This window comes from Pinus tabuliformis, chromosome 5_2, assembly GCF_031772625.1.
Source record: "Pinus tabuliformis cultivar Carrire ecotype Pingquan chromosome 5_2, CPIR1, whole genome shotgun sequence".
NCBI classification, from domain to species: domain Eukaryota; kingdom Viridiplantae; phylum Streptophyta; class Pinopsida; order Pinales; family Pinaceae; genus Pinus; species Pinus tabuliformis.
The window spans coordinates 650,964,234-650,986,016 of NC_142306.1; the positions used below are offsets into that span (position 1 = coordinate 650,964,234).

General features: G+C 34.1%; 1 protein-coding gene across 1 annotated transcript; it reads left to right on the forward strand.

Moving 5' to 3' along the window:
- The first annotated feature begins 2,163 nt into the window (after nucleotides 1-2,163).
- On the forward strand, nucleotides 2,164-9,145 carry LOC149160738 (putative 38.1 kDa protein). Its single transcript, XM_089436784.1, has 9 exons — nucleotides 2,164-2,558; nucleotides 3,212-3,267; nucleotides 5,000-5,114; nucleotides 5,242-5,376; nucleotides 5,462-5,649; nucleotides 7,479-7,544; nucleotides 7,681-7,840; nucleotides 8,286-8,354; nucleotides 8,586-9,145. The coding sequence occupies exons 1-9, from the start codon at nucleotides 2,415-2,417 to the stop codon at nucleotides 8,685-8,687; spliced, it is 1,035 nt and encodes a 344-aa protein (XP_089292910.1). The 5' UTR covers nucleotides 2,164-2,414; the 3' UTR covers nucleotides 8,688-9,145.
- Nucleotides 9,146-21,783: the final 12,638 nt, after the last annotated feature.

Here is a 21,783-nt window from a genome sequence, read left to right on the forward strand (position 1 = left end):
GGTTAAGAGCCCACCCTAAAACTGTATATACTTGGCTAAGAGTCTGTCTTCCTTGAAGTTGTTAAGGAAAAACTGTATATACTTAGCTAAGAGTCTCTCTTCCTTGAATTTAAGGAAATAGGTTAACAGCCCAAGACCATAGCTTGTAGCAATGAAAGCTTGTCCCCTTACAAATAGGTGGGCAATTCCAAGTGACGTGATTTTCATTAAATAAGGATGATGAGTCAACCAACTTCCCATTGCGTAAAAAAAAAAAATTAAATCACTAATTCCAAATAATCTCGTTTTCCTTAAATAAAAGTGATGAGTGAACTAGCTTCCCGTTATGTAAAAATAAATAAATTAAATCTAATGCATAAACTAAATCAATCTAAATAAAATAAAATATTTATCGAAATAAAGAATGATATCACAAAAATTACCTAATATATCTATATAAAAATTCTTTTTATTCCCACAATTAACTCCTCCCACCTCACAATGTGAACTCCTTTTTATTCCTAAAATTAACTTTCATACTTATACAGTGATGTGTGGTTTAACGGTAAGTCTACTTGGGCGAAGCTCAAGAGACCGCAATTCAAATCTCATTGAGTACAATGACCTGTTGTGGTGGCAGCGGCTCAAGGAATAGATTTCCCACCCCTGCCTTAGCGACATGTGAGTCTGCTCTTGCTAAAATCATAGGATCTTAGTATATCCGACTTGCATTGAGTACAATGACCTGCTGTGGTGGCGGCTCAAGGAATAGATTCCCCACCCCTGCCTTGGCAGCACGTGAGTCTGCTCTTGCTAAAATCATAGGATTCCCCACCCTCGCCTTGGCAGCACGTGAGTCTGCTCTTGCTAAAATCATAGGATTCCCCACCCCCGCCTTGGCGGCACGTGAGTCTGCGCTTGCTAAAATCATAGGATCTTGGTATATCCGACTTGCATTGAGTACAATGACCTCCTGTGGTGATGGCTCAAGGAATAGATTCCCCACCCCCGCCTTGAGTACAATGACCTCCCCCGCATTGAGTACAATGACCTCCTGTGGTGACGGCTCAAGGAGTAGATTTCCCACCCCTGCCTTAGCGACATGTGAGTCTGCTCTTGCTAAAATCATAGGATCTTAGTATATCCAACTTGCATTGAGTACAATGACCTGCTGTGGTGGCGGCTCAAGGAATAGATTCCCCACCCCCGCCTTGGCGGCACGTGAGTCTGCTCTTGCTAAAATCATAGGATTCCCCACCCTCGCCTTGGCAGCACGTTAGTCTGCTCTTGCTAAAATCATAGGATTCCCCACCCCTGCCTTGGCGGCACGTGAGTCTGCTCTTGCTAAAATCATAGGATTCCCCACCCCCGCCTTGGCGGCACATGATTTTTCTCTTGCTAAAATCATAGGATCTTAATATATCCAACTTGCAAGTAGTTGGATGTACTCTTGGTGTTATAGAGGCAGCTATGAGGATTGATCATGGTTCTCCCATAGATTAGACCATAGCTCTTGCTAAAATCATAGGATTCCCCACCTCCACCTTGGTAGCACGTGAGTCTGCTCTTTGCTAAAATCATAGGATCTTAGTATATCCAACTTGCAGGTAGTTGGATGTACTCTTAGTGTTATAGAGGCAGCTAAGAGGATTGATCCTGGGTCTCCCATAGATTAGGCCATAAGATCTTGCTAAAATCATAGGATCTTAGTATATCCAACTTGCAGGTAGTTGGATGTACTCTTGGTGATATAGAGGTAGCTACGAGGATTGATCGTGGGTCTCCCATAGATTAGGCCATAGGATCTTAGTATATCTGACTTACAGGTAGTTAGATGTACTCTTAGTGTTATAGAGACAGCTACAAAAATTGATCCTAAATCTCCTATAAATTAAGCCTAACAATTACCCATTGACCATATATTAAAAAAATATATATATCGCTTTCATACTCTCACCCATATCTTATCCACATGCAGTCACTCAATTGGAAAAGTGTTGAATGCAATGGCAAGGTATGTTTATACGGTAACACGTGTCAAATTCGGATTGGAAAAAGTTGACTTACTATCCACACTTTATCTGAACGAAAATAACGTGTACCTATAAGTCAACTGTATCAACAATGGACGGCCATAAGATACTCTTCGAACTGTAAAGCGATCTACATCGTCCAATACAACAACACAAGGAAGGAACCTCGCCAGAGACCGAGTGTTGCTGAAGAATGGAATAAACGCGCAAATGAAGCAACTGGGCAGCCTGGAATCATGACTTTCAGTGCATTGAGATCTTATTTAAGCCCCCAGCCTACCCAAATTGTCCCCACCATGATTGCATTTCTTTCATTCTCCGAGAAAAAAATATATTCAAGCTCTGTGATTTGATTTTTGGTCTGAAGGAAGCATATACACATTGAATATAGATTGATATTCCATGGGAAATGCGCTGAGGTTTCTGTACGCAGAATGTTGTAATCCGCAGCCTGAAGGGTCGATCGGACCCCATGGAGTGCCACACGCCACAGTCGGGTTATCTGCATTGTCTCGTGATCTCTTTCAGTTTGAAACCACTGGTCAGGTATTGTTAACAAACTTATATCAGAATTTATTTACAGAGAACAGGTATGACATTTTGCTTATACTTTTGAAATGTGAGTGGGTAATATTTCATCATAATTCTATTACCCAGAAATAGAAATTGTAGTTTTGATTTGTGATTTGAATATGTGAATTTTATTCCACAATTTTATTCCCAATAGGCATGGTCATTTTCCCCTTTTGGATCTTGTGGTTTGTTGGTCAATTTTTATTTATAATTTTGTTGCAGAAAAACAGAGCAAGGATATGCTATTCTTGGCAATGCATTTTGTGTTATTGTTTTCGTGATGTTTGCCCTTCTGAATTTGTGATTTTGGTATTCTGTTTTTGCTTCATAATCCCGCTTCCAAAGAACAGAGCACATAGATGGTCTCTTCCTTCCAATCTTTATGATTGTATAGTCTAGACTTCTGATACATTTAGTCAAAATTCCACATTTTTCCTTCTGAAGTTTCCTGATTTGGTTGTCATTTTCGTTTCCAAATTAGCTGGGCCAATTCTCAATCTTTTTTGCTTAAAAGCAGAGTATAATTATAAATGTATGATCATTTTTCCCCCTTTTCATTATTTTCTAATTAAGTTTTGCTTTTCAAGTATGCACGCCATTGATATCTAGCCATTGTTTTACACAAGGTACCTGAAGGACTAAACCAGCATGTACAGTCATCAAAGAAAACACAGGCTACCTGGTATGCTTCCTACCTTTTCTCAAATGACAGATTATGCTTACAAAATGAATTCTTGAAGTTTCTTTTTCTTATGGAATTTTTGGAGAATCCCAAAATCCTCTTAAAACTCTGTTCCTATATTTTCATGGAATATAGTCATGTCTGAAAAATCAAAACTGATTTGTTCTTGCATATCCCAGCGAGTCCCTTCCGCATTGCTGATCTTTATGACCAACAATATCCAAGGCCTGAATGTTCAGGTTCCAAAAATATATATTGATTACTAGTTTCTTCCTGAGTGCTATATCAGATTCTTTCATCCTTTATGCATCTCAAGTTTGGAGGTTCTGTTACTCGTTTAAATACACTGTTCCATTAACCACTAGCTTTGTAACCAAAGATAACTAATAAGCATCATCATAAGCAAAAAAAACTTTGTAAAGCAGGTGAAGTACGAGGATTACCCCAAGATCAATTAGTCAATTCTTTGTTCTTGTGCTATAGTAAGAATTTTTATTTAAAATGCAGTTTCTAATCCAAAGAAATGTTCTAACTCCTAGATAAGATAGACCCTTTCAGTTCTCCGAGTTATATTTTAGCTCCTGATCAAAAGATATGGTCCAGCTCCCAAAAGATAGACTGCCCAGGCCCTAGAGTACTCTGAATTATATTTTAGTTTCTGATCAAAAGAAATGATCCAATTCCCAGATCAGATAGACTACCCTTTGATTACTCTGAATTATAATCTTATAGACCCAGTCCAAGTCATGTACTTGAGAGGAATATGTTTTGAAAATATGTTATATGACCAAGTGTTAGACTCAAACAAGCTGATGTTGGATTTCTTGAGCCTTATATTGGGTCTCTGCTAGTAGTTGAATTATATCTTATAGACCCAGTCCAAGTCATGTACTTGTGAGGAATATGTTTTGAAAATATGTTATATGACCAAGTGTTGGGCTCAAACAAGCTGATGTTGGAGTTTTTGAGCCTTAGATTGGGTCTCTGCTAGTAGTTGTCTAACTTCAAGTGGACTGATCGGTTCCAAAGAATTGCTCCCACATGCCCAAATTGTATTGATCTGCTCCATATCTTTGCTCTCACATGCCCAAATTAAGACGATAACATCCAAGAGTAAACTAATTATAAAATGATTTCCATCCAAGAGTAAACCAATAATAAAATGATTTCAAACTTTACTGAGTTAACTCCATCAACAAGCATCATGCAATATCTTACTAGTGCTTTGAGTTTTCTGAATTATCATATGTTTGACATAAGTGGACTTTCACATGCTCAAACTAAGATGTCTCTATCTAAGCTAGTATTTATTAGAACATCATTTCAAAATTTCAAGTGCTTAACTCCATCAGCAAGTATCATGCAAACTCCTACTAGTGGTAGGAGTTTTCTGAATTATCAATGGAAATCCATTTTAGATGGTCACGGCTAAGTTTCAGACAACGCTGAGCATATGTTACAAATTCTGTTCTATAAACCAATGTGACTTTGGGTACTAGATTTGCCAAGCTACCAATTCCTGCTAACCAATCAATAAATAATATTTTCATTAGAAAAATTCAATATGTTAATGGAAGGTTAACTACCATTAAAAAATCACCATATATCTTATATATAAATATATACATTTGTTATGTTATATTCTATATATGCTTATGTTGATGAAATCTTAACAACCTATATATTGCTTTATAGGGTTTTGACTTATCCTGTTGGAGGTTTGTTTCCTTAGGTATACGAAAATCTTAGCAGCATGGAAGGAAGCTAGACCACCCCCTAGTAATGCCGAGGAAGCAGCAAGACTTATTGTTGAAACATTGAAAAGACATCGCAAGGTCGATGTAGAGGTATATATCTTACAGCTTCAAGCTTTTGAGCCCTCATTTTCTTCATGTTACACTTTCTCACAGATCTTCATTTTCTTTATTTCTCTTTTTCCACTCTGAGTTAAGCACATACCCTAACATTTTGTAGGGCCTGTTGACATTTTATGGGCTTCCAAACCCTACTGCCCCTGTTCATGTTCAAGTTCAAGTTCCAGTTCCAATTGCAGGAGAACCTACACACAAATGGTCAGAAGGGCTGAAATATGAGCTGCATACTCTTCAAGTAAGACATGAACACAATCATCTCAAGTATACTAATTATATTCTTCCTTACTATTTCCTTATACTGAAAGGTCACATCCTACCAGGTAGATGCTAAAGATGTTGCAGATGGTGATACCATCAACGTGTATGTGGATACTAAGAACGCTAGAGAAGCTGCAAATGTTCCCATCTCAGTAAAGGAGGCAATGATTCAAAGGCGTGAAGCTCGTGCCAGACGGGACTACAAGACAGCTGATGCATTAAACAAACAAATTAACACTGCAGGATATAGGTTTGCTTTCCTTCTGTTAAAATCTCACACGTATAATACTTAAACCTTGTTGCTTAAAGAGTGAAGAATGGAAGTTGGCCCTTTTTTCGTTCAAGAACAATCCAAGAGCAAACTTGGCACTATTTAATAACAAACATCATTTGAGAAAGACAACCACCTAGATCTTCCCAACTAGACTGTATAGCACCTTGATTCTCTGTGTAAAAACAATGGCTTTCTATTCATAGAGCTGACAAATATTTCTATTATCATTTGGTTCAAAGTCTTCTAAACTAGATTTATGTATTTACAGAGAGAATGATCCCAATTGGATAAAACGCCTAATGGTTGCTTTACAATCCAATCACATGAAATAGGTTGGATAAGGAATGGAAGGTAAATTAAAATAGGTTGGATAAATTAAAATGGAAAGGAATGAAGGGAAAGATATTGTATTTCATTTTTCTTTACATTAAATTGATCAATCTTCCCACTAATTATTAGACATTTATATTTCTTATTACTTTCTGTTTGTACGAATATATCGATATATACATAACTGGTTTTGAAAATGTGAATAGCAATAGTCTAGGCAGAGAAGAAAAACTCAAGCCAAGGTCTATTCCATGGACATACTAATACATAACCAAATATAAAATTATAGAGAATCAAATTTGTTTAACCATATTAATACATAAACAAGAATCAAATCGGTTTAACTATACTAGTACAAATATATAGACAAAGATAAAAACAACTACAGAGAATCAAATCTGTTCAACAGTTCCTTTTAGATACAAAGACAATTTACATAATCAGATGAGGAGAAAAGGTTGCTTCGTATTGTTGCAAGTAATTGTCTTCCCCTAAGAAAGGTTGTAAATGCATGCAACATTGAAGATTAGATTACATGGATGCCTTGCGAGAAGAGTGTTTAATCTTTGTATTTGTAATCGTTGGAAGGATTAAAATTTCATTAATGAATGAAATGAATGTGACATTAAAAACTCAAATGAAAAGGAAGTTAAAGTGTTTAAAAATAAAAAATAGTTAAATATGGATGTATGGTTTTTTTGTTTTTGTTTCAATAAGTTTTTGGGATTATTTTTATTGAAATTGATAACTATGTTAGTGAATATAATGTTTTGTTGTTAAAACTATATTTTTAGATGTAAAACTATATTTAAGTTTTTAGAAAATCTAGAGATATTTAGATTCTGTAAACTCAATAATTTAAAATTATAATTTTCTTAATTTCTAACCAAATTTTAAATTAAATTGACCAAAAATATATATTCAAAAAAAACCCCAAAAATCACCTCTTTAAACTATTGCACTGCTTATGATAATATAACATTATTATTATTATTATTATTATTATTCTTGATGCTCATTCTACAACCCAGTATGATGTGTAAGTTTGCCTTTCAGTCATCAAAGTTGAAATTTTGCTCATGTTGGCCAAAATATTTTTTTTTTAAATCTTAAAATAAAATAACTATACAAAACATTTAAATAATGTCTACTCATAAAAATATTTTGCAAATGAAGAAATTGGTAGATCCGTACTTAAATGGATCTATGCTAGCTTAACCATTAAGTCCACTCAAAATGTATTTTGTGGGGCAAGAAACCCACCTCCCCTAAAAAATTTGATTACTAAATTTACGAAAACATACCTATTCATATTTAAATTACATATTATATTATCTTCATTATTATGTTAGTTCTTTATGTATTGATCACTTTATTCATTATGATTTTGACCTGAATGCAGGTTGTTTTAAACACCTTTGAGTTTTACAATGAAAAGCATTGCACCCTGAGACTTGATCTGTCTTCTTGAACAGGGTATTCGATGCATCAAGTACAGGTCATCACGACGTTCTCGCTCACAAATATCGAATCAGGCTAAGGTCGATAAACATGAAGCTCTTGAATTTTATTGGTTGCTTTTCACTGTTGAGTTTTCTGATGCAAATATTATATTAATACGATTGGCAAGAGTTGTGGTGGTGCAATTCTTAACGCGAGATGTCTAAAAATTTGCAGAGGTGTTGATGCACCCGAGAGCCAAATGCCTTATGGGAAGGAGGCAAAGCAAGTGCTGCTCAATCTGGTGGAGGGAAAATCTTTACGAGTACTCATCTATGAGCAGGATCGTTATGGTCGCACTGTGGCTGATGTTTACAGCAAAGGTGTTTTTGTTCAGGTGGATTTTCAGATTTTTTTAAAGAAATATTGGATATAAGTTTATTTTAAGTAATGAGTTTATTTATTTGGGGATAGAGTTTTGAGAATTTTTATTTACAAACTAAAAATGAAAATGTGTGAATAGTTTAGATTTGATAATAGAGAACATTTTTCTTGATATTTATAATTTTAGATGAAATCAAGGGTTTCCAATTTTTTTTTCATTTCAAAATTTATATAATGTCTGTTATGTCTATTGTGTAGTGACACTATAAATTCTTAACATGATAAATAATTGATAAATTAAATATCATATAAGTATTTTGATGACTACCACATTTATCACTCATTTAATTTATATAACTATACTAGTTAAATATTAATAGAACCATTTCTTATGTACTTTCCAGGAAAAAAAATTAGGCAAAACCATTTCTTATGTGCTTTGCATGGTACATTTTCAGGAAGTTCTTTTGAAAAAGGGATGTGCATGGCACTATACAGCATATGATCAACGTCCAGAGCTTGCCATGGTAAGAATCTCTGTTCTTGGCCTGGGCGAACCTCAATCACCATGTAGCCCTGAATGAGTCCCTACCTGGAACTTACAAGTTTAAACCATAATGTTCATTTTAACTTGTCTGTTCATGGTTTCAATGAAAACTTCAACACAGGTTGCATGGTGGATAGTATTTACTATTAACTTAAGCATCATGGTGGGTAATTCTAATTGATTAATATGCATGATTTCATTGATGAACCAGTGGGAGAAAGAGGCCCGTGCTGCCCGTGTTGGATTATGGGCATCATCCAATCCTGAAAAACCTTGGGAGTGGAGGAAAACCAAAAGAGAAGGCGGTGGTTAGATGGCGTTATTTGTGTTGTCTGTGACAGTGTTTCAACATCTCCAGGACTATCATGTTCAACTGCGCCGATCACCCCACCACAGACATGGCAAGCCCGAATGCTTGCACTTCAAGGAAGGGTAAACAATGAAGTGGAAGACTTCAGTTTTACCTTTAATGAACTGCTGGAGCCCTAGAGAGCTTCTCTGTAACAATTCTGAAATTATTTGTATCTTGAATTCTTTGATTCGTTGTATTTTATTTATAAACATTGTCATAAAAACAGTGTACCAACCAAACACTGAAGTGGAAAACTTCAGATTTATCTTTAGTGAACTACTGGAGCCCTTGAAGGCTTCTCTGTAACAATTCTGGAATAATTTGTTTGTTGAATTCTTTGATAAGGTGTATTTTATTTTGAACATTGTCATTAAAAAAAGTGTACCAACCAAACAATGAAGTGGAGGGTTTCAAACATACTTTTAGTGAACAAATGGAACTTTCAAGGGCTTTTCTATAATATTTTGAAATAATCTGTATCTGTGAATCATATTCTGAACTTTGTCATTTAAAAGCTGTATCAACTATGTTGTAAGATTATTTATTTTTTAGGAAGATGATGGTTTTTTTTCTCTTTTCTTTTCTGTGTCTTCACTGATTGGATTCTCCACGTAACCATATTCATTTTTGTTGAATGACACTTATCAGTGAAGATAATGTTGACATGGGAAAAAGTCTTTGAACCTGGTTGGTGGCTCCTTTCCCAATAAATGTTAAAAAAATATAATAAATTCAAATAACTTCAAAGTTTTGATTATCTGCGAAAAGTATTGTTCTGGATTGGATTGTCCACCTCACTATATTCATATTCATTTGGGACTGAATGTCACTTCTTGAAGTTTTGATTATCTGCGAAAAGTATTATTCTGGATTGGGTTGTCCACCTCACTATATTCATATTCATTTGGGACTGAATGTCACTTCTCAATGAAGATGCTGTTGTCATGGAGAAAGACTTTGATTCACAAGTCATTTTCAAAAAGACTTTGATTCACAAGTCATTTTCAAGTAACAGTTAAAAAATATAATAAATAATAAAATGTATGATTATTTATAAAAGTTATTAATAGGGTTTGGATTTTCTACTTAAACAATAATTATTTTGGTTTGAATGCTAATGAAAACAATTTAGGATTTTCTCAATAGAAAACAATGTTGTTGTTGTTTTTTTTTAATAAAATACAACTTAAACATATTTTCGTTTGAATGCTGTTTTGCTCATGTAAACCATGTTTCTTTCCCTTAAAAAAACAGAAAACAAAAAACAATATTTATATGGGAAAAGAAATTATATAATAAATTCAAATAACAAAAGTTTTGATTATTTAAAAAAATATATATATTATATATGGGATATTTTATTTAATCATTTTGGTGGTTTTGAATATTCCTTTTCAATAAAAACCATCTTTCTCAAAACAATATATTGATATGGAGAAAAGCTTTAATCCTAAATAAAAGGTTTGAAATTAAAGTGTTTAAAATTAAATAGTGAGTTATTTTGAGCTAAAATTATATATAGATATATAAAATCAAAAAAATTTATAATGAAAAGAATTAATAATATTTTTTGAAATTTAATTTACAAAATTTACACTTTAATAAAAACTATTTAAAAAAATATATGTATACTTATTAAAATGGTGATTGTTGAATAATGAATTTTATGTAGGAGAATTGAACATGTTCAACAATTTTGATTTTGATTTGAATGACACTTTTTAGTAAAGATAATAGAATTTAAAACAACTTTGATCTTAGTTAATTTATTTCCTTTTTTTTTTTGTTGGTTTGATCAATAAAAACCATCTTTCTCAAAAAATAATATTGATAGGGAGAAAAGCTTTAATCCTAAATAAAAGGTTTGAAATTAAAGTGTTTAAAATTAAATAGTAAGTTATTTTGAGCTAAAATTATATATAGATATATAAAATTAAAAAAACTTATAATGAAAAGAATTAATGATATTTTTTGAAATTTAATTTACAAAATTTACACTTTAATAAAAACTATTTAAAAAAATATATGTATACTTATTAAAATGGTGATTGTTGAATAATGAATTTTATGTAGGAGAATTGAACATGTTCAACAATTTTGATTTTGATTTGAATGACACTTTTTAGTAAAGATAATAGAATTTAAAACAACTTTGATCTTAGTTAATTTATTTCCTTTTTTTTGTTGGTTTGATGAATAGGGATTTGAACATTAAATCTCATGTTTTACCTATTACTTCATAATATAACAATTGCTAATTGAGCTTCCCCTCAAGGGCCAAGTTAATTTATCTTTAGTAGATAAAAATAAATCAGTATTTAACACACACACACACACATATATATATATATATATATATATATATATAAAAATAAATAAATATATAATGGAATTTAAAACAACTTTGATCTTAGTTAATCTATCTATTTTTTTTGTTGCTTTGATGAATGGGGATTTGAACATTGAATCTCATGTTTTACCTATTACTTCATAATATAATGATTGTCAATTGAGCTTCCCCTCATGGGCCAAGTTAATCTATCTTTAATAGATAAAGATAAATTAATATTTAACATATATATATATATATAACCTCAAAATAGCTAGTTACATTTGTTAGATATTCAATGCATACACTGTGTTCACTATACACAACTCAATTTGCCACAAGGAAAACCAGATTTATTGACCATCTATAGAGGATAAAAATTGTCCAAAATAAAACAAACTATTGTATAAAAACCATCTTAATGGCCATTGAACTACAAGTAAGAGTGCTACTATAATACATAACAAAAAATCACAAATATGAAGAAGTCACAAGAGATGGATCTTGGGCGCTAGATCCAAGAGGAGTTGGAGACTTAATGTCACACTAGAGATGACTCTTGAGGTGGGTAATCCTAGCATCCATACTCTCTAGACAAGACCGTTGGTAACATTGGGCACACATGATATCATTCAAAGCATAGATAATGTTGTTTTGTTCCTCTTGTTTCTCCTTAAGGACCCTACCCAGGAGTGTTTTCATCTACCAATGTAAAGTAATGGAGTTGAGATATTTTTTTCATCTTCCTCGTGTGACTAGGGTTAAGAACCTAGTGGGCTACCTCCTCAAGGATTTCATAGTTTGAGAAAGCTTGATGGTCATAAATTGTGAGACTCTCAAGATGGTGAATCTCATCTTGAATATTAGGGGAGGTGGTTGAATAGTAGATGGTTGCAGCCTCCTAAGCCTGAGTCTTGGCTTATGTTTTCCCTCCGGGGCCTCAGCCTCCTCCCTCTCGATGATTGTGCAGGCATTGCTAAGGCATGATGCATAGGGTAAGGCAACACAAATTAAAAAGCGCAAGAGTCAATGTACCAAAGAAGGAGAAGGAATGACAAAAAATGGGGATATCTTGAAGAGGTTTGATGCCGAGGATGAGGAGATGTCTAGTCAGAATGTATTGGAGCATCATAGGTCAGAAAGGGAAGACGGGGTGGCAGATGAAATTTCTCATGCGGGGTAGGGTTGCCAACAGTTGCTGCCACACCACAGACCATAATGCCAATTACCAAAAACTACAGTATAATGGGATAGAATAAAACCATCAAATGTAGAACTGAAAGAAATGCAACTAGAAATGAGAAGAATAGGAAGTACCATAAAGGAAGTTTCCCATGCTACCAAAATCTACAAATGTTGATGAGTTGTAAATGGGGAAGCAGTTGCTACAGCTGCAAGTTGTAGCTCCATAAAGAAACCACATAACTAGTGAGAAACCTCATCGACACTACTAACATTATCATTTACGATGTCAACTCGCTCACTATGTGTGCCTCAAGTCATCCAATCTCCATTTAATTTTCTAGAACAAGAACAAAACTTGATCACCTTAGCTCCATTGTCGAGAATGGACATACTGTTAGAAATTAATTAATGAAGCAATGAAATACACAAAATATTGTGAAAACACAAATACAGAAACACATAAAACAAGAGAGACGCAGATATATGTGGTTCACCCAATTTGGGCTACGTCCACGGAGAAGCAGTCAGTCCTTTTCCATCAAAATGAAGAGATACAACCTACAACAGATCCGTTCTAATTTCCTCTTCATTCTCACACAACCTCCTCTCTTTCTCTCAATCATAATAATAATACATAGTCACAATACAATTCCCTCATATAAACTGAGGGTTTACTTCTAGGGAAAAAAACCCTAAATTAACATTACTTCTACCATCAGATTATCTGCTTAATGAACGAACTAGATTGACTACAAAATTACAATATTTTACAAGGAAAATTGTCATATATTTTTTGCTTTGGGGGCACTTCCTGATAACCGTCACCAGGGGGGCTCATAAAAGTCATCGCCCCCCCGGGACCCCCATAATGGCGATTAGACGGGCAGCATTGCCACCCCATTAGGAATAGAGATCCAATGCAACTAAAACAAAAACCTCTGAACAATCAAGAAGATAATCAAGCTCCACACCCAACATAGGCATGTTCAAGGAAAAAATAGGCAAACATTCCCCGAGTTTACACCAAATTCACCATGCACTTGCCCCTCATCGCCGAAGGACCCCAAACTACCTGTTGCGAGGGAAGGACCTTTAGACAATATCAAAATCGCCGAGGGAATGCTCTATAGATGGAGTTGAAACAGAGTTGATAACTTACCATGTCCATAAATTATGATAGGAGTGCTTGCACATTTGATGCATGGGGAGGGTTGGCCATGCCATCCCCCCTCTTAAATGTTTTGTGAGGTGGTGGGTTGGCGATCTCACCCCTAACCTCTTACCGACATTCATTGATCAACCTGATCGGGGAATCATTTAAGCTATATTTTTAGGTATTTATTTTACATTTGGATAGAAGTATATGTCTTTGAAATATTATTTAATAGGAAGAAAAATTTACAATCAGTAGAATCAATAATTCCCTTTAAAATAAATAACTTACGAAGTCTACAATCAAAAAACAAACATAAATCCAAGAAAAACACCTTTAATTATTGTAATTCAACTCATTAAATAATGAGTTTAGTATGTGCATGAATTGAACATGCTCAATAACATACTCTTTGACCTAAAGATCATATTATATTTTTAATTTCACTTGCAAAGATAGTTGAAGATGGGAGACAAATTAAGATGGTTGAACTTGAGAACCAACAAATGTTGACTACATATCAACTTTCTAATCAATATGATTGATGCAATATACAAGCCTCTTAATTGGATTCTATCAATCATATTGATGATTATGATGATCTAATTTTAAGGCCACGACCTGAGTGACAGCGAATTGATGTATGGAACCCCCTTGTTTGTGGGAAAAGGGACTCAATTGTTTATACAAGTTCAATTGACAACATTGGAATTATAACTTCTAGTCATTGACACATATATCATTAGAAATTTCTTGTCATTCCTTAAACCTAGGGACTTATTACACTATCGAACGAATTCAATTCCAATAATTTCATGCTTGGAAAAATATTACCAAGTACACTGTTTACATAGTCATATGACTCTAACCATGTACTTTATTTACATCCCTTATGCACTCATCAACTCTTAAAAACAAATATTTCGATGAAAAGCATAACTTACACAATGTATTCATAACAATAACACAAGTATAATAATATTTCAAACAAATTCAATCTAAGTCTATCTAATTAGGAATATGGTGAACTTGTATATTGATATGGTTTGATATTGCATGAAACTTGTGACTCTTGTAAGGACCATTGATGTCCTTAGTGAATCAATGTTGAACTAATCCACATTGAAATCCCAATCAATATCTAAAGCCACTTTATGTTCTTGTTGTCTTATATACAATATACATTTGCTTCTAATGGAGATTAAAGACACACCTCATTGTTGATTTTCTACCATTTACATCTTTAGCTAAATCAACATCATCTTAGTCAACCATGCCAACTCTTTTACTACCACTTCCATTAGTCTATGATTTCAACTATCCTATACTCCCATTCACTTGAAGTCTTTTGGGTACCTATTGACCAACATTCAATGATCACCTATTTATAAACCATTATACTCTATTTGATCCTTGAAATCTCTTTTTAAGGGTACTTAGTCATTTTATGCTTGTGGGTTGGGAGCTCTATTTTCTTTTAAATCATCCAACACTTGCATCCCATGTTATTTAATTTGGACCTACATTTCCACAACCTATAAATTTCACCCTTTCAATAACTTCTGTGTGGGTTGCTAAATGAGTTTTATTCACCTTTTGTCCCACATGATACTCTCAAATATGCTTGCACGTAGCCACTCCAATCGTATGTGGGTCAATTTCCTCCCACATTTTCTTTCATTCCTGCATGGATCTCATCCCGCATAATCTTATACTAGATTGTTTAAACATGTGATTTATTTTTCATGTAAATATAGGATCCACTCCATAAAAATACCCCATATTCCTGTCTTTCATCCTAAATCCACTATTCATTATTCTTTCTCTTTCTCCTTTCAACACACGTTATCGATCATTGAAAATCATTCTAGTACTAGAATTCATTCCCATTGAGATTTGGTTATCTTTCCAAATCAATACAATACTTGTAATTTATGAACCACCTCCTTTAGACAATCTATACAACAAGCATTAATAATACATTTAAATTTATGAAAGATGTAAAATTAGCCACTTGTTGATTCATTGATCCACTTAACAAGTGTTGATAAGTACTAAACATACATGCTAAATATAGTATGAGAAGAATTTTGTAGAGACACCCTCAACACACTTGGATGAAAAAGTCATGAATTTGATTCATTTCTAGCTTATAGATGGTATTTAGATCTTAACTTAGAACAAAGGATTGCCAATAAAGCTTGGACTTCAGGAAATGAGCATGTTGGATGCATGCTTGAAGTTTTTGACTTTGTGAAATTAGTTTCATGGTGCGCTGATAAGTTTTACACTAGAAAGAGGCATATATGAATTGTTTACTCTTCCAAGACTCTTATTCATCAAACCCATAATGTGTTCAAGAAGATGCTCTTACTTCAAGAAACCAACCATAATTTTCAGAGTAAAAGAGATCAATGCCTTCCTAATGAACTAAAATGGAGGGAAAAAACATTCTAAAGAACCCAACCAGGGAGTTGGTTAACACTAATAAGATTGAGGTATGTGTGTTAGCTAACCCATATAGAGAGTGTTCCTACTTATTCACTCAAATTATTGGTTGATATCCACCAAATTTATTCCCAAGTATTTTCTTTATGTCCTACATTATTGTGTGCATGAGGGAGTCATGAATAATTGTAGAACATGCAATTTCAGCAAAAAAATCATATTAATTAGGAAAATCCATTAAATCAAAAAATTGTACATGAGTTTGTACTTGGTTCACACCATTGTCTATTGCAACATCCTTTAAAGTGCTCATGAGGTCACGACATTCCAATTTTGATCTAGACCTATTTAGTTATGGTATCCATCCCTTTGAAGACATAAGGCTTAGTTCTATTTTTATCCTCTATATAATTGCTTTCTATCAAAGTGTATAACAATGCTAGTCAGTCCATCTACTGGTAGGTGCTCTCATGAAGTCCTAACCCTTTCAGAAAGGAAGGAATTTTTCAATCAAAAGAATAATTTTCATATATTAGCCTATTTTTATTTGAAGGGCAGCCTTTGGTGCTTTGAATTTATGTTTGTGACAAATTCTTCATAGCATAATTATGTTTAAAATACAAGTCTCAGGTGCACTTTTTCAACAGAAATAGAAAGAAGTAATTTATATCTCTGCCTATTACACTAACAAATTTCAAGGTTAAGAATCTTTTTGCAATTGATGAATATGCCATTTACTTGGACAATTTTAAATTAAATGAGTTGGAAGAGGTTAACGGTTTTGGCCCTTAGCCTATTTTCTCTTCTCACCTTAATTTTACTAGATATGGTATTGCATTTCAACTGAAGCAAGGAAATGGTGCTAGAGATAATCACATTTTCAATAGAACTACTTATAATTTTCATGATGACCCAAGAAATTTATATAATACCAACTTACCTCGTAACAAGCATGGACATTCAGTCGCAAGAGTTGGCTCTACTCCCAAACAATCAAAAAAAAGTACCTCTACTTCAAAGGTTCAATCCCAAGTGGATGAACTCAAAAATAAGGTTATATTGTTGGAGAATGTGGTGATAGGAACCAACCAAGTTTCAAACATGAGAAGTCTCATGTTGTTGGAGTCAACTCAAAAAGGAAAAGAAGCAACATCCATGATGTTGGCATTATGGATGGCAACCTACTTGACAAAGATGTAGTTGATGTCAACATAGTGATAATATGATGATTGTGGAACTAATGCAACTATAAAGAATATTGGTATATATGCTACAGAGGATATGGACAGATAAATGAAAATTCATTTATAGATGGATGACAAATGTAAAGTTTGAGAAAGTATACACAGTTCCTATGAAGAAGGGTCGCGTACATACACAGGTCCCATGAGAAAAAATGGCGTACATAATTTGAACAATAGAAATATGGATACCAAGCATTATTACCATGGTATTTTCCCATAGTAATTGAGGAGAAAACATTTATTTGATCCTGTAAAAAAATATTAACAACATTACCAAAGGATTTACTTAAGGTATTAGCTAAGGAAAAAGTTATATAAGGATATGGATATCAAGGTGTTAAGTGTGATGGTAAATAGATTATTTATATTTGATTTGACCTGAAATAGATGTGCACCTGGAAGTAGGGAGAAAGCTCAAATCTGAAATTATAGTGAAGACTAACAAATACACTTGCTTGATCTACTTATGGTTATGTAGTTAATAATGCTAGAGATGTGAGTATAGTATTGTTGTGATCTAAATGAGTTTTTAGAAGTCTATAGTTTTGACAGTGAAGTTTGCAGAATGTGAGTTATGTTTACAGCGAAGGCATGTTTCAGTAGTTTAAGATCTGTATGTTGGTTTTCTTATGGATAGTCGCGTACATATGTGTATCTGTCTCTGTTGAGTTTCGTATATATTCTGAATTTTATTTTATTTTCTGTATGTTGGTTTTCTTATGGATAGTCGCGTACATATGTGTATATGTCTCTGTTGAGTTTCGTATATATTCTGAAATTTATTTATTTATTTATTTTTATTTTTTATTTATTTTTTATTTATTTATTTATTTATTTATTTATTTTTTTTTTTTCTCAGTATGTTGAGATTTGTATGCAAGTGTTGCACTTTATAAGAGTGTATACATAGTTCTATTGAATAAAAATCACATATATATTTTGAGTTAGATCTGGTCATGGTTTACAATGCTGTTTGATGATGACAGTTAATGAGTCTTGTTATATTTGTTGTTATCTGTCAATGATGTCTTGATATGGATGGTTTACATCTGCTATGGTTTGGTTGTGCATTGATTTGATCTAGTTGTAGTGGTTGATTATGTATTAATTGGGATGGTATTATAGTGGTTCAATTGGTCTAGTGATTGTATTTCAGGTCCAGTATTCAATTTGGTATTGAGCACAATGTTGGGTGTGGGTCTAGTTTGAAAATATGATAAAAGGTGGCCTATATGTTTTGATGTTTGTTTGAGGCAGGAGGATCTAGTGTGAAACATTATGAAATGTGGTCCAAAAGAGGTGCTAAGGGTTGGAGCCTTCAATAAGGGAGTCAGTGCTTCCTTCCAGTGGTAGCTAGTAAATTTATTCAGGGGTTAGGTGCTCCCTTCCAATAGGAGTCGGTAAACGAGAACATAAGATTGTAAGCTCCTATAGGTGGGTGTCTGCATATTGGTAAGAGTATTCGCCAATATAAGATGTAATGAAGTTTTATTTATAATAAAAGAAGAAGACAAGGACGACGACAACGGTGGTTTTCTCCCACATTGGGTTTCCACCTAAAATCCTGATGTTCTATGTGTGTTTCTTATGTGTTGTGATTTATCTATTATTTATTGCATACTGGATGGCTAATGAATCAATAATGCAATGGTTAAAGTTAACTCACTGATGGGATTTATGATAAATTAAGTAAACTGGGTATATGTTGTTTTCCTTCACTAAAGTCACATACACACATTGGTTGCATAAAGAATAGTAGCATACAACATTCAGAATATGAAACGAAAAGTTAAAGTGAATTAAAAATATTGATTCACCCCGCGCCCCTAAGCATTTTTGCTATAAATTGGTATCATAGCAGGTCCCTTTGAAGAATCTTGATCGCTTAAAGGGAGATCTATCAAAATGAGCATTCAAGAGGGAGTATTTTCTTCTAGCCACCCTTGTTTAATGGAACTTTATATTTTGGAAATTCAAAATGAGAGCATATATCTAGGAACTTATGTATGGGAAATTATTGAAGTTGGATATCAATCCCCAGATTCCATTCCCACAGATAATGTAGGAAAGAATCAATACAAAAACAATTTTGTTGACACCTAATCATTGGGATTGGGTGAATATGTAAAATAGTGTAAATAGAAAATAAGGAGATCTAGAATATGAAGAGACACTGGGAGATGAAGCCGAAGAGTCTCTCCCTCCATGTATATATCTATGATCAACCTTAATGCAAAATCATAATTCAGTTTGAGGAGTTACCTCCTGGCCTAACATGGTATCAAGGCCAACTCCATTTTTGGCTTCCTTCTCTAGCCTTGTAACTCCCTCCTACGCATGTTCTTCATATTTTTTCAAAATTGTTACCTTTTTCTTGCCGCTTAAAAAAGAAAAAAAATTGTTTGTTGCCTTGTCATTGGATTGTCTAGGGTCGTCTTCACTATTTTGGGAGACTGACGATCAAGAATTATTGGTTGTTGCAAGTTCTTGCGCTACTTGAAGGTGTTATGTGACTCATGTTCAAGATTCAATGGCGTTTGTGTTGAAATGTTACTTTCAACTGCATTGTTTATTTTTTTTGGAAAACTGCCAATTCCTTCCCGCACCGCCTTTTGCTGTATTGTGGTAATTCTCCGGAGGCATCGATCACACTCACTTGCTGACACGTGCCCTGAGTGGTTTTACAAAAACAACTTTCCCCACCGCGTAAAGTTCGGTGAAAAAGGTCGTGCGATACTGCCAACAGCCGTCCAATTAATGAGGGGCAGATTGTACCCTCGTTCTGGAAATTAATTGATGTGAAGTAATTTAATGAAATTTATTACGGTTGGTAAATGTAGGTGGAGATATTTTAATTTTATTGTTTATTTTATTCACGGGAGTCGTTTTTTTACAGCACAAGTAAAACGTAATGTCATGTTTTTTGTGTTGTTGAATATGCAATGTAATGAAATGTAGTGCAGCAGCACAAAAGTAAGAGAAGTAAAAAAAAAATTACACACACAGTGGTGTTAATTTTTTCAGAGGAGACAAAGTGTTTTTTGGTAATGCACAACAATGCAAACACATGAGTGTTATTTTTTTAGGAAGAGACAGAGTGAAGTCTTTGGAACTGCATCTGAAGCGTTCTTGGTGTAATCCCTCTGTTGGAGGAATAATTTTGTAACAGCAGTCTTGTTAATGAATAAAAAGTGTTTTTTGGTGTGTGAAAAAATTTGTTTCCCGTGTTAAAAATAGAGCATTATTCTCTGTTCATTTTTGTTTGGAATTATCATAAATTCCCAACATGGTATCGAAGCTTGTCCAGGCTCTTTAAAGGTGTCAAAGAAGCTGAAGGAAGGATTTCTTGCTGCAGTAGCTTCTCCAGCAGAGTGAAGGCTCAGTCAAGAAAGAATCCAAGGTATTTCTCAAGTTAGTTTTTTGTGTTACTGTTGAGGACAGTCAATTATTTTAAATACACAGTCAAGTATTTTGAAGCATAGTTAAGAGTGCAAGAATTGTTGGAGCCTGCACTAGCATGGGTATCTGTAATACTCAGCTCCCACAATTTAATGGAAAAAATGATGACTATTGGGCAATAACTATGAGAGCTTTGCTTGCTTCCCAAGACTTATGGGAATTTTTTGAGGTTGGTTTTGAACCAGCAGATGAAAATGAGTTTAATAATTTAACTCAGGCAGAGAAAGATCTGTTGAAGAGAAATAAGAAGAAGGATTCTAAAGCCCTCTACTTTTTGTATCAAATAGTGCATGAGAGTGTGTTTCCAAGGATAGCAGCAACTAAGAGATCCAAAGAAGCATGGAAAACTCTCAAGATAGCCTATCAAGGCATGGAGAAAATGAAGATAGCAAAACTACAGTTGCTGAGGAGAAATTTTGAGACTCTCTGAATGAAGGAGTCAGATAATATTGACACATTATTCACACATGTGATTGGTCTGGTCACATAGATAAGGTCTCATGGAGAGATTCTTGAAGAAAGGAGGATTGCGGAGAAACTATTGACGATCCTACCCTCAAGGTTCGATGTGATTGTCACCACCATAGAAGAGACAAAGGATCTCACAAACTTCTCAATTGATGAACTACATGCATAACTGATAACACATGAGCAGAGATTGAGTAGGAATGAAAACTCATCTCTAGAACATGCCTTTAAGACCTAGATGTTCTTTGGAAGAGGAATAGGTCAAGGAAGAGGAAACAAGAGAGGAAGAGGCAGAAGCCAAAACAGAGGTGGAAGAAACAGTCCAGCAAATGCTCAAGGAAGAGGCAGCAATCCAAACCAAAACCAAGGCCAAGGCAGCAGCCAACAAAGTGGACAACGTCATGCTCAAGGACAAAGGTATGATAAATCCAATGTCCAATGTCACTATTGTAAAAAATATGGGCATTATGCAAATGAATGTAGGAAGAAGCAGCATGATATGAGTAATAGAACTAGTGCAAATTTCACTAGAGAAAATATCAGCCAAAATAATTTGTTTTTAGCCTGTAATATGACTGAAGAAAAGAGTGAAGATGTATGGTTTCTAGACTCTAGTTGCAGTAACCATATGACAGGAAACATAGCCATGTTTTCTATGTTAGATCAGAGTGTGAAGTCACAAGTCACACTAGGGACTGATAATAAAGTTTCTGTTATGGGAAAAGGAGAAGTAAATGTCTTAACAAAGAAAGGTGAAAAGAAAACCATAGC